At 40.2% G+C, this 13949-nt stretch overlaps 1 protein-coding gene across 1 annotated transcript in view; it reads right to left on the bottom strand.

Annotated features, from left to right (window-relative positions):
• Positions 1–237: 237 nt before the first annotated feature.
• cspg4ba (chondroitin sulfate proteoglycan 4ba) overlaps positions 238–13949 on the bottom strand; it is a 30665-nt gene continuing 16953 nt past the window's right edge. Inside the window, exons 6-10 of the mRNA XM_011478865.4 lie at positions 11058–11256; positions 9206–9337; positions 6198–6370; positions 5711–5894; positions 238–4332 (exon numbers count right to left, since the gene is read on the bottom strand). Coding sequence (XP_011477167.1) covers positions 2297–4332; positions 5711–5894; positions 6198–6370; positions 9206–9337; positions 11058–11256 — 2724 coding nt within the window. The 3' untranslated portion in view covers positions 238–2296. The remainder of the gene's footprint in view (positions 4333–5710; positions 5895–6197; positions 6371–9205; positions 9338–11057; positions 11257–13949) is intronic.

The raw sequence follows: 13949 nt of genomic DNA on the forward strand, positions 1-13949 counted from the left end.
ATAACATTATATGTCATGAGCACCCACAGAAATTTTCTGAGATATTTGGTTTCATGAAGAATTTCTTGGTGAGGTGGAAACAAAAATTACTTTTGTGAAAAAGAACGTGCTTTAGATCTCAGGAAAAGAATTTGAGAAACTGGGCAGTCAGTCATAATTGGTCTTTGTTGAATTGATCTCTGAGCAGAAAGAGGAGAAAAAACAAAGTCATGAGAATAGATGCGTGAAAACTACATGTTGATTATCGTTGTTCTGTTTAATAAAAATAAATGTATTAATAAATATGACACTTCTGTTACACAAGTCACATGATTTAGATCACACTGGAATACACGTTAGGCTACAGGTAATACAGAAGGGTTTCTGAATTTTCAGATTGTCGCAGCAGCAGAACGGACACTTTCAAGCAGCGTAACCTTCAGTCCATGGAGTCAAAACCCTCAGCAGGAACTTATGCAGGTATGTTTAATTCTGCATTCCTTCCAGCTTGTTTTTTTTAAATCATCTTGAAAATACTTTTCAGTAAGTGGCATAGTTTGAACAGAAAAATGCTGAATTCACTCATCATTCTCAAGTTGGAAAATAAGGCTTAATACATTAAAATCAGTGCCTGCAAGGATTTCAAAAATAAAAACAGTGTCAAGTCAAATGAAAGCTACACCAATAATGTGTTCATTTTCAACAGATGTAAAAAAAAAAAAACAAAAACAAAAAAAAAATCAGTGATCCAGAGCACGCCGTTTTGATGCTGCAAAGCTCAAATGGCGCTTTCACAGGGTTCAGTCGTCATGACGACAAGCACAACCATGAAGTAACTGCTAACAAATACCTGAGCTTACAAAAGTAACTACAACTTCCAGTGAAAAGCACAAAAGATCTGAACAATCAGATTAATAAAGGCCGTGTCACACAGCCACTACGTACATGTTGCGCTTATTCCTCGGATGAAAATTGGTCATACGTGGAAAAAGTGAGAAAAGCTGTGGTGATGTATCACAACTGAACCAATTTAAAACCAGGAAAGAAGTACGAATAGACCACACAAAGAAACGTGAAAACAACGTAGAACATGAACAGTGCATGATTATTGATAAGCAATTCATTAGTGATTTTTGTGTTGATTACGTAAATTTATGTGTGCCGTATATTAAAGTTATGTGCGTGAAAAGCCTGTTAGACAAACGTGGAACTGTCATAGAAAACCACAAATTTGTTTAGGCATCTCGCAAAAATCGCACACAATTGCGTAAGATTGACATAATAATTGCGTATGAACTAAGTAAAATACACATAAACTGTATTTCTCAACTCATCAAAAACTTTGAGCAACTCAAAACCAAATTCACGTAAAGACCCGACGGCCGAAAATTTCGACGGACGTCTGCGCAAATTGATGAATGGCGTTCTCAAGAAACACTACGTATGTGACGCAGGAAAGACCGAAATTTCATACGTGGTAAATGCACAAAATGCATGTAGTGGCTGCGTGACACGGCCTGAAGATGATAAATCTCTGTTCCAATGTGGGTCTCAGTCATTCAGTTTCAGGCTGTGAAGCTTCAGCATGCATGAGGACCACTCAACAATGGAGGCAGTACAAACGTAGCTTAGAGCCGGTTCACGTCAGCTGTGCAAACTCTGAAGTAAATGCATTCATCATACCGAGAGTGCAGCAGTCCATGCTGGGTAACCAGTTTTTCCACAGTCAGTGGTTGTGGTTTCAATATTTCATCCGCCTTAAAAAAATCATTTCATTCACAGGAGGCAGCAGATTTCCCAGACACAAAGAGATATAAGAAAAGATAAACACCACACTATTAACCGCTGTAGTTCCGGTTTTGCAATGATATCAGGACGGTCTCTGCCAGCGCTCCCTTAACAGACATGGGCAAAGTTTTTCATTTTTCTCCTCACACTGGAGGAGTTAGATGTTTCTCCACAGGTAATAACTGATGTAACAGACATGTGGGGTCAGTGTTGTGGCATGTTGAACCTATGATATGTTCAGAAGCAGAATTCTCTCTGAGATCTCTGAGCAGGAACGCTTAAAGAGAAACAAAGATGGAGCCCACCTTAGAAACCTTCATGAGCAGAAGGATTAAATAAATCTTGCTTTGTTACGCCACATTTCTCCATCAATCTGCAGTGTTTGACTGATACTTCTGCCAGCTGAGAGTCATTGAGGATCAGATGCAGATTTAGAATAAATAACTAATCTCTATGACTAATCTGATAACATCATTCATCACTCATTTTCTTTGATTGTGCCGTCGTTCTTCCAGTTTTTCAGGGAATGTCACACCCAGTACTGGCTCCTCTGCAGGGTTGGAGTGGCAGTTCTAATAATTTGGGAGGATGTTGCAGTGGAGCCATTGCTCCAGGAGCTCACGAGGAGATTTGAATCAGCAGAGTTATACGGCGAGCCTCGATTTGAGAACCGATCCAGAACAGGGCTTCCGGTGGGGTTTAACGGAGTGACAGTTACTTCAGGGACCGTGGTGCTCCTCTGAGACGGCCCGGCGAAAGATTGGCTGCTTGGAAAGGAAGGATCCGATGACTCACGAGAGGAAGCAGCGTTTTGCTTTCTCTGTCTGTGGTGTCGCAGGAAGACCACCAGAACCACAAAGATGATTATAAGCAGAAGAAGGGCCAGCAGTGGTAAGATGACCAGAAGTGGATTGGAGGATTTTCGAGGGTAGGACTCGACACGAACCGGCGTGTTTCGAAAGGGAAACTCCTCCGGTGGGGATGGTTTGCCCAAAGTCGTACTGTACAGAGAAGTTCTGCTCGAGTTCCCCCAGCGGTTGCGCCCTTTGAACTTTTGCTGACTCTTGCTGGGTTGGGTGGAGAGCAGAACTGTAGACAGAGATGGGGAAACGGTTCCATTCCGGCTAATCTTCACAGGAATCTGAGGAGCTGGTGACGGGGTTGAGAGTGGGCTCTTTGTGGTTGGAAAAAGCACAGGGTCATACGGAACCACTGTGAAATGGAATTCCCCTCTAGCAGGTTGAACATTGTCAGCTTTCAGTATAAATACCACTGAGTCATTTAGCCCCTCAGCTCCAGAAATGTTAGCATTTAGCTCCAACCCGACTTCCTGTTGCAACAAATCCTGAAAGGTGAAGGACTCCAGGATCTTGACAGCCATTTTTGGTTTTGTCTGAACAACTTTACCATACTTAGGATGGGAAATAATGCTGAAAACAGGGTCACTGTTACTGATCCCAGCCAGTTCAGACACGTTGACAAAACTGGGGTTCAATTTGGAAGTCACTCCATTGGGGATCCTCAAATCTGGAGAAAAATGTATCCTAGGGGTAACAGATACATTTAGGATGTTAGCGGTCAGATTCGCTTCTGAGGTGAAGACGCTAAACTCAAAGCTGTCTTCTGAGGAGGACAGGGAGGTCATGTGGTAGGACAATCTACCAGTCTGTAAATCCTCCTGAGTGAACTGGGTGATCTTCTGGTTGTCCTTTAGAAGTTTTCCAAATGCTGGAGGTTTTGTAATCTCGTAGTGCATGGTGGAATTTTTTCCGTTGGTCACAGCTGCAAGGTTGTAATGCGTCAAAGAAGCAGAGGTCTCACCTTGCTGCAATAACACCCTGCTATAGTTGACCAGAGAGATGGAGATTTCGGTCACTTCCAGGTTAAAGAGTTTGTATATCGGTTTGTGATGACCGTCAGAGACGCTGAAGTAGAACACCCCGGAGCCGGAGCTGCCATCGTGGATGAAAAAGACACTTCTGTTGTTGATTTGAGCTTGAGTGAACTCTACTGCAGACTCATTCAATGTTCCCTCCAAAGCTAGGTAACCATTGCCCGGTTTGCTAATCACAGAGAACCTGATGTCCTCAGGAGGATTGTCCAAGTCTTCGACTTTAAGGTTCTCAGGTCCCAGAGCAACAACATCTCCCTGCACCACCGTCAGACCTGGAGATTTGGTTTTCAGCAGAGGAGGCTGGTCATTAATCGGTGTAATTGTGATATTGAAATGCTCCACAACAACATCCTTGTCCTCTTGAGGACGTTGTGCGGTGCTGCCTTTGGGATTCACCCATACACTGAACTCAAAGGAATCCCGTGTGCTCTCAGAGTTGTCGTGCTTGTAGGTGATGCCGTATTTGCTGACGATAAACTGGGAGAAGTTGGGTTTCTCTTTAGTGAGGTTTCTCTCTCCCACAACAATGACGCCATGTTCAGGTAGAGAGGTCACCTGAAACCAGACCTCATTAGAGCTCCGATCCGGGGTTGGCAGCTTGGACATCAGATTAGAGGCATCCAGCTTGTTCTTATCAATGACAACACTCTCTCCTTCTTTGACCTCGGCACCTTAAACACAGGAAACATTAGTCAACATGAAGCAGTTGTGAAAATCTTTAACAAAAAATACAATAAACAACACTGTCTTCTCCCTGAACTTAATGCAGCTGAATAAACAAGCATGAGAGGTGATTTTTTTTCAGTCTCTAAATAATGAGTGAGATCATTCATGTGATCCTAAATGTACCCAGGTACTAGTACCATGTGCAAAAGGCAGATTCATCAGAATCTATTCAGCTCCCATATTATGTCAATTAAACAGACCAGACAGAAAGTCCCCAGCAAAAAGGCAGAGAATCTGTTACATTTTAAAAGAAACAGTTTTTCAAGCTTTAGTCACATGTAGCCCTATGGGGGTTGACCCATACAGGTGCAGCGGGATTTGGGTTCGAGCCCATGGAGGGTCAGAGAGGAGCGGCTACATCTTAAGGGGAGCGCAGGTGTGTCTTCACATGATTGGGACGTACCATTATCGTTCATGTTGTAAGTGTACCATTAAGTATTTGTGAGGCTAATATAAGTAGCACGCACCTATGACGTTCAGGTGATGCTGTTGTATGATGTCCCTACGCCACACTGTAGTCGTTGGAGAGATGCACGAACTCGCCCCCTTCTGACCACGTGCGAATGCTACATGAACAGGATGTGCAGGTGATATGGGGGTCCACGCAGGACACCCACACAAGCTAGTCTGTCTAATTTCTGTCAGGATTTAAGCAAGGGGTGCACACTTCTCACATGAACAGCTCTCCAAGTGGTCTACAACCTTGATATTTTGTGCAGGCCACCTACATGCTCCATACAGGTTTGCCTTTTTTTTTTTTGTGCACAAACAGCCCATATCCACCCATAAGTTGTGACTCAAGCTTCAAGTAAACTTGTGATCCTATGAGCCTTGGTTAAGGAATCAGACTTGCTTCTCTTTCAATCCTTGTGCTATCTTGGATGACCCCACCCCTACATTGACGTGTTCTCCCTACCATGACAAAGGTGGATAAAGGTGGAAAGATTTCATGTAATCCATGGACACCAGCGAAGATCAAAAATCATTGAAGAAAAGAGGTTCGGCGCACTGTTTAGTGGGTCTAGATGACCCAACTCCCAATGTTAAAGTGCCTAGGATAGCACAAGGATTAAAATTTTCTTAGCAGAACTTGAAGCTTCAATGTAAAACTGGGGTTTCCAAATCCAGGCCTTGGAGTAACTGTGTCCTTAGGGTAACAGCCTTGACATGGGCTTGTCAGGGATTTAGTCTAGCTTTTTCTAAAAAAATTCTAAATTTGGTTAGTCTTTTTGGTATGGCTTGCGGTTTTAGTTAGGAGCACCAATGTCTGAGTGGGTAAAGCCTCACAAAGCGGCTGGAATTCAGGGACAATGTCCTTCTTACCTGTGTTTGCGAGGAGGACTGTGTTGTGTTCAGGTCCTGTATTCTCATAGGAGATGTCTATCTTGAAGGTTTGCCCATCCAAAGAGGCAGGTGGAGACGCTGCGGACAAGGTCATGGAGTCCATGGCTTCCCAGCCCACTGATTCAATGGCACTTTGAACATACACAACCTCTTTCCTGTCCACCTGAGAACAGAAACACTTAGATAAAGATCAGATACAAAAGAAATTCAAACCATCTTATGAGCAGTAATTCAAAGGCTGCACTTGGCAGTAAATACATCCCAGCCGTAACAGCACTGACTGCAGATGAAAACCAATTTGAAATAATTGATAATGAAAGAGTGCAACAGAGTCCATTCAGCTAACGACGCACCAAAGTTATGGTCAGGGGGAAAAAACCATGACATGTATTATTTATTCTGCCGGAAACTCTACTGTCTAGCAGACGAAGGGCCGGTTTATGTGATTTGCAGCGTTCTCGCTTACCATATCTTGGGTGAAAGTAGAGATGTCTACTGTGGCTCCGTCAGGGTGCTTCCCCACCAGACGTCCCAGTTTTGGAGGCTGAATCACATTAAATTTAATGATGCGATGCGAGGTGTTGCTCATGTCGTTGGTCACGGCTTGTAAATCATCATTAGTGATGGGTGTGGAAGAGCCTGAAGAAAGATTGTAAACGGAAGAGAAATGTGCTGACAGCTCTGAAAATACAAAACAAAACACAAACAACATCTAGGCTACATTTCAGCAATCAAACTGTTTCACACATTTTTGACTACAATCTTCACAAGATAAGAGTCTGGGACAGACTACGGAAAGCCTTTTGATGTGTGGAAATGAAGCTGTAACACAGAAAATGAGACTTTTACTGCACCATCCAACTGCAGCATGGGTTTGTAACAGAAACCCCAAATAAAACTCAAACAAGCCCAGATATTCCACTGAGGGAAAAAGTGAAAAAGAGACATCAGCAGTCGTACTGCTATCATTAATGCGAGCATTTTAAAAAAAGACAGCTGATAAATGATGGAAGGCGGTGATAAGAACGGGAGGAGATGAATTTGTCCTCGTCCAAAGCAGCAAAATTATCATCTTTCTGCCATTACAACATTTCCTCACACTAAATAAGGCTGGGTTTTTTCCCCTCTTTTAAAATAAAAAGGGATTTTACTGTTACTGGGGTTAGTTTAAAAATAATAATGGATCAAATCGAACTCCTCTCGACAAAGATGATGCAATATTAAATTTCTAGAAACATTTTCCTTCTAAAGACCCACTCTGATGAAAACGGTGTTATTAACACGTTCTTGTGGCATTTTGCTCTCTGCCAACCGTTTTGCCCACAACTCAGAGGCGAATTTCTAATGAACTACTGTGGCTCTGCATAAACTATGACCTAGAAAGTGACATGTATATTTAATTTTGGTGAAAAATAGAATATTCATAACTAATAGACCACTGGGAACTCTTCCAATAAAATAAAAGATCATTGGAGTGGGACCATAAGTATAAAACTCAACATGTATTCGTTTTTACTGTGAAAACTGTTTTTCATGAACAAAATAAATCAATTTTGACAAAAAAAATTAGACTTTTTAACAACGAGCACTTTTAGTTTTCACCTGCAAGTCAGTTACAACAAAATAATGTTTAAAATTTAAGTGAAACAACATTCAAACCAGAAACAAAGACGTGTTCTTGCTCAGAAAAATCCCACCAGCATTAAAAATGCGTTTTCTCTTGATGTGGTTGAACAGCACATTGTAAAAAGCAGTTCTTTTCTGTTTCTTTTTACTTTACTGGGAAAGGATTGAGACAATTTAGGACTTTATGAGGAAAAAAGAAAACATACATCTTCTCTTCACTGTGAGAAAGATTTTTAGCCCCCCCTCCCCAGCCTATCAAAACCCCCTGGTTGTAAGTTGAGTCTCCCATCCCACCCACACCGTCTCCATCCGTCCTGCCTGGCACACATCAAACAGAGCTGCTGGACAGATAGAGGAGCAGCATTTCTGGGAAATATCCATACCTCCTTTTTTTACCCAGCAGCCCATAGGAAACCTTTAAAAAAGCGATTTTCAAAACATACAAATGCACGGAGTTGGGCTATTTTTAACCTCTAAGGTCTCCTATGGAAAAAAACCTAAAGATCTGGCTGGTTTGATGACTGACAGTAGAAAAATGCTAAATTATTTAAGGAAATGAATTCTGGGTAGTGACATTAGAATGAAGGAAGTGAATTATATTTTTAACTAAAGAAGCTACTGGTATAACAAAAGACAAAAAAAAAACATAAAAACAGAATTTTCACTTCTCAGGTTGTGTTTTCACAAAGGAAGTCTACGCTCTGCTCTGCAGCAATAATAGCGCAAGAAAGAGTCAGTGAGATAAAAATGTGCAGTTTCAGTTCTTTATAGGAAACAGCTGCAGTCTGAGAAGGTTAGCACGGAAAAAGAGCAAACCACATTAAACCTACATCTGGTAAAAGTCTTAAATTAAAGAAATCCCGTGAACATAGGGAAAACCTTGACACCCTTATAAAGACTGAAAGTAATCACAGAAAAAAGACTGCTCAACCTTCCTGTTTCACTTTTGTCTTACAAAAAACTAACTAGGCTGTACACTTATAATTAAATAGTCATGTAAAAGATTAGGAAAGTTTAGGAGAATCGTGTCACTTTTTGTTAAAGAAAATCTATTCAAGCCACGAGCAGCATTGCATGGCATCAGGAATTAAATTTTTACAATATTCCGGTAAAAAATGTAAAATGCTACTTTTGCAAGCCCTGCCAACGCTGCTCAAAACCTAAAACTTCTCATTCCAACATTTTTTTCTGAAATAGCTTACCAGGGAGTAGGAAGGCCATTGATCAAAGTTGGAGTTTAGCTTTGTGGCTGATACTAAATCACGTTTAGTTTCACCGTTAGCTAATCCTAAAGGTGATTATTTTTGGAATATTCAAGATGCCGGCCTCTTACCAGGGTCATAGGTCAACAAAACTTTGGTCGTTGTTGTAGAAAGAGCTTAAATATGTATTTTTCCCCATGTCGTGAAAATGGCCGAATTTCACACTTTGCCGCAATACGTCAGGCAAGTCGTCGTGTCAGCCATCCCATAATAATGTTAAAACTTCCTTTGGATACGTGTGTTTTTGTTCTAGTAGTGGATTTCAAGGTTGTTGGTTTTTTTTAGCCCTGCAAGACATTTTGGCCCCATTGAGTTTTTTGTCGTTTTATTTTGTCACTGTGATGTCATCTTTTTTTTTTAGGGGGGTGGGGACTTGATAACTATGGTCAGAATTTATTTTTCACCAGATACTAGGTGTTTGCAAATTTTGGTGAGTTTCTGAATATGTGGCAAAAATGTTGCTCATCGGCGAAAGTAAGAAAGCAGAAACCAATCTGAGTCGGGACATAAATATTTGGATCCTAAAAGAAAGATGAAACAAGCCCATCCCGTCAAATATTGGTTTACAGATGTAGGCAGGACTCACCTGGAAACACCTTGAGCGGGCCATTTTTCTCCAGACTGAGAACTAAAGCTTTGGCGGTGATGCTGAAGATCTGCCTCGGAGAAAAGTTCACTCCATCGTTGACTTGGAAGCTGAACCCGCCAGACATGGCACCTAAGAAAGATGGGAATTTGAACTGAGGATCTGACCGCAGGTCTGTGAAGGTGCAGTAATTCAGAACAGCTGGATCATCGTTTATTCACTCTAAACTTCAGCAAATTTAATGAAAAGCTGTGTTTTTTTGTTTTTATTAACAAAATACAAAATAAAAGCATCATCTTTATTAAGAACCTTTAAAAGAGCATTCAGCAAATTCCTGTGCAGTGTTTCCATTGGCCCAAACAAAAGCAGAAGATAAATAGGAATCTGAGAGAAACTAGATCCTGAGACCTTTCCCATGAGTTTCATTCCACAATTCTATCATTTGAGTGACGATTATTTGCTGAGCTGACTCATGAAGAAACTCAAACTTTCAATGATTAACCAAAGAAAGAAAAAACAAATATTTGAAGGTCCCTTGTATTAGAGCCCTGCGCGGGACTATTTTCTTCATCCCGCTCCCACCCGCTGAATTTCTGACCAATCCCGCCCGCTCCCGCAACGTATGCGTTACACTCCCGCCCGCACCCGCAATATGTATGTCCACTCCCGCCCGCACCCGCAAAACTCATAGAATTTAGTCCCGCACAGTAATAGAGATGCATTGATTTTGCATTGTCTCCCGTTCCGCAGGAAAAAAATACGTATTTTTATTGATATTATTAAAGAGATTCATGTCCCTCCTCCAGCCTCATCTTTTCATGCATTCCTCTTTTGTGTAATGTGCAACTTAATAATTAAATATATTTTCCCAAATCCTGTTCGGTTAAAAGTGTGCATGTGTCCGCGCGCAGACAGACGGCCTGAAGCGCCCTCTAAGAGGCGGGGCGGGGCGTTGCACGCCCCCAACAACAGGTTAGATGACAGGGGCCATTAGGCGTCTCCCCCCGGTGCCTTCACGGAGCTTCAGTACATAAGAATCCAACAGCTGCACAGCCTAACGCAGTCCGCTATTATATATTCATGAGATATTCATGGCAGTACCGATCCCGCGTTTTTTTTTTTTTGCCGCCCGCTCCCGCCCGCAGCACAATTCAAACCGCCCAATCCCGCGAGATTTGGGTTGGGTCCCGCGGGACCCGGCGGGACCCAATCCCAATGCAGCCCTCTACCCTGTATTAATTAAATGCACAGATAAAATGAAACGCCGTGTTCCTTCGCTACAACACAGTTCACCTTTTACAGTCTTTCTGTTTTGAGGATATTTTTTAGAGCAATTTTGCATGCTTGATTTTTACAGCGCACTTTGTTCTGCATCTTGCTGTGTCTCCTGTACAGAATGCATTCAGTTTGCCAAATGTACATAAATCTTTGATTGTAACTAGATCTGTGACGTCATTCTTGTACTAGTTCTATTTTTCTACAAAAGTTTGAATTTTGAGAGTTTCAACAAGAGAGAAAAGTGTAAAAATGTCAATGTGTGTCTGAGAAAGGTTTACAAAATAGTGCCTTAAGACATCTGTAATTACTTTAAAGAAATAAAGATGACAACTTGACGGATTTCACCTATCGTGGGTTATCCCGTGAGTAAAATAGTTTTGTTTTACATTATAACGAGTCTAACGCTAAAACAATAACAATTGGAAACTAAGATCTCTTTAAAACCACAATTAGTTAAGAATTATTCTTTAGAACCTAATTTTGTTGCAAGTTAAACAACTGATAGAATCACTGGGACAAATACGCAACAGAAAACTTGAAACTATTTGAAGAGACTTTCAGTTCGAGGCGTTACCTTTATGGACAAACAGGAGCTGACCCTGGTCTATGTGCGCCTGTGTGTAGTTCAGCACTGGCCTCATGGGGGCGCTCTTCAGAGCCAGGTGTCCGTTGCTCGGCGGGGTCACCATGAAGTGCAGTTCATCAGGAAGGGTGTCCAGGTCCTCCGCTCTCAGATCTACCTGTCGGATTTCTGTGACTGACGACACCCAAACCTACGGAGACGAGGCGAGGACAAGCGGGCGCCGTCTGAGAGGCGTTTAAAAACATCCAGAGCTCATTTAGATTGCAAAACTTTAAATGTGTTACAGAAGTACAAATGAAAAAAAAAAAACATTTTGCACACTTTGAACATTTACAATTTATGCTATAGAATATTTTTGTTTTAAATGTTTGTAAAACAAAAAACAAAAAAAATCAAAAATAATTGAAATAATAAAAATTTAAAAAAGTAAAACATAAAAAGAAAAATTACAGATAGACAAAAATATAAAAAAAATTGTTATAGGAAAAAATTATTTACATTAGAAAATAAAAAAATAAATAAAAAAAACAAAGTTTTCTTCAGGAGTAAGAATTGATTATATATAATTATTTATTGGTTAAAAGACTGAAGCAAAAGTATGTCATTTACTTCATAATCATTAGAATGTACCTTTGTGGCGGTAAAGCCTTAACTATGAGAAAAACAACAACAAAACATTTTCCGTAAACATTTCTTGTGTCTGAACCCTCTGGGGATGTTGAGACAAATTTAGCAATTCCTTTTAGCTTTCAGGCAAACCATTACCATGACTGGAATAGAATGGCTTCCACAATTATATAATAATAACAGCAGCTCCAACACAGATGAGAGATCGGATGACAACAACAACATGAAGACAGAAAACAATTCTGCTGGAGCCGACAGCATGTCAGGCAGCCGGCACAGGTTGCAGTACTTCCGTGGGTTAGTTAGACTCGGTCCGGTTCTGCACACAGTAAAACCGTGATCAACACAAAGCAGCAGAGGAATTCACCCAACAATGAAAAGATAAGCTTCCAATGCTCAGACCTGAGGAGGTGCTGCATAAGATGTCCCTGCTGATTGGACAGTTTACACAGTGCAGACCGTCATGTAAATAAAGCTTTTTAGCCACATTAAAGCGCTCCCCATCACCCTGTCATGCTGTCTCATCACACTTTAATGTCTCCGGAAAGAATAGGCATTTTCCTCTGTTTTTGAAGCACCTGTTCAGGCTCCTGAACCATTTGAAAGTACTGGAGAATCTACTGTATATTACGTACCGTGAAAATAAACAGCACTCTATTTCCTCAATCATATCTTTACTTCCTTATTGGTTAAGGGAACATTAATTCCATGTTTTTTTCTTATACTGAAAACACATTTTTCTTCTGTAAATCAGACAATGTTCCTTTTAAGAATAAATATATCTTAATCTACCAAAAATAAAAACCACTATGAATTTGATTGGGTAAGAGCAACTTGTATCTGAGATCCAGTCGCTGTGCTTTGTGATCATGAAATAAAATGAATTTTTACCATTTTATTACAATCAAAGGTGTATTCATATTTAGGTAGAGATTTTTCTAGGTCATACTTTAAACGAAAAAAATTCTAAATTGTTCCGGTACAATTTACAATTTATCGCAATAAATAATGTGAGACACGTGTTGCGATACATATCGTATCATCAGACTCTTGCCAATACACATACCGGTATATTGATCTGTTAAATCCAGAACTCCACTCAGTTTAGCATCGCTTTAAAGTGGGGGGGGGGAAACAGATCACGGATGATGATCCATGTGTGGATCCATGACAACTAATTTAAATTACTTTTTTTAATATTAGTAAAACAGACTAAGAATGAGTATTTTCTACATCACAAACATTTTTTTCTTTAAACGATAATTTTTTCATCTGCTCCTGATTCACAGTGATTTGAATAACGGAATATTCAGAAATCCAATTTTCTCAGTATAAGTTCTCCATCCTCAGAAAAATGCCACAACATGTTAAAAAACCCAAAACAGCTTTTTCATCAGAGTGGGTCTTTAGTTTTTTTCCCCACCAACATCATTAGTAGAGAACATTTGAGTCTCTTGTAAACAGCTGCCCAGGACTTTCTGAAATGATTTCAAACAAGGATGTAGTTGAAGCGTTCCACAACCTCAGAAAAGAAGGACTTTTGAGAGTTTTGGACAACCTGGAGTCTGTTCTTCCTTAAATAGCAAGAGAGAGAAAGTCCTGAGGTTTCCCAAGACCAACCTTTATATTCAGGATCACTTATATTAACTATTACTTCTACTCTGTGAGTGTAAACGAGATCTTTATAAAGTAAAGATTTAAAGGATAACAGATACACATTAAAAAAAAATCAATACAGTTACAGCAGTACCAGGTGAAAACCATTGAAACAATCAAAATTATGTTAATTGGGAAATAAATGTTTCAGTTTCCCTTCTTCTTGTTCTCTCTATTGTCTTTGCATTTTTATGTGCATGTGATGCAAACAAAAAACAGCCAATCACAAGCTTGCTTTTATCAAGTCAGGTCAATTATAACTGGCTGAACACAGTGAGGGATGTGGGTTGTGAGCACTAAACATATAATAACACTTGTTTTTGCAGCACTTTAAACAATACCTGGATAAATTAATGATAGATTGTTGTTAACCACAAAGAGCAAAGCAGTCTAAATGACCCAAAATGCTAGGTTTTAATGTCTGAAAGTGTCATCTCAAAGACATTTTGTTTTTGTTGCTTAAAATAAAAAAGTCACAGTAAGAAAAAAACACAAGTTTCTCTGTTAAAAGGCGTTTTCATTTATAGTTTTAAATGCCAAATGAAGCATATATATGTGGACTGTATCATCACAAAGTTAGCCGAGTCATTTATGTATTGA

The sequence above is a fragment of the Oryzias latipes genome, chromosome 9, assembly GCF_053564925.1.
Source record: "Oryzias latipes strain Hd-rR chromosome 9, Olatipes_Hd-rR_3.1".
In the NCBI taxonomy this organism is placed as follows: domain Eukaryota; kingdom Metazoa; phylum Chordata; class Actinopteri; order Beloniformes; family Adrianichthyidae; genus Oryzias; species Oryzias latipes.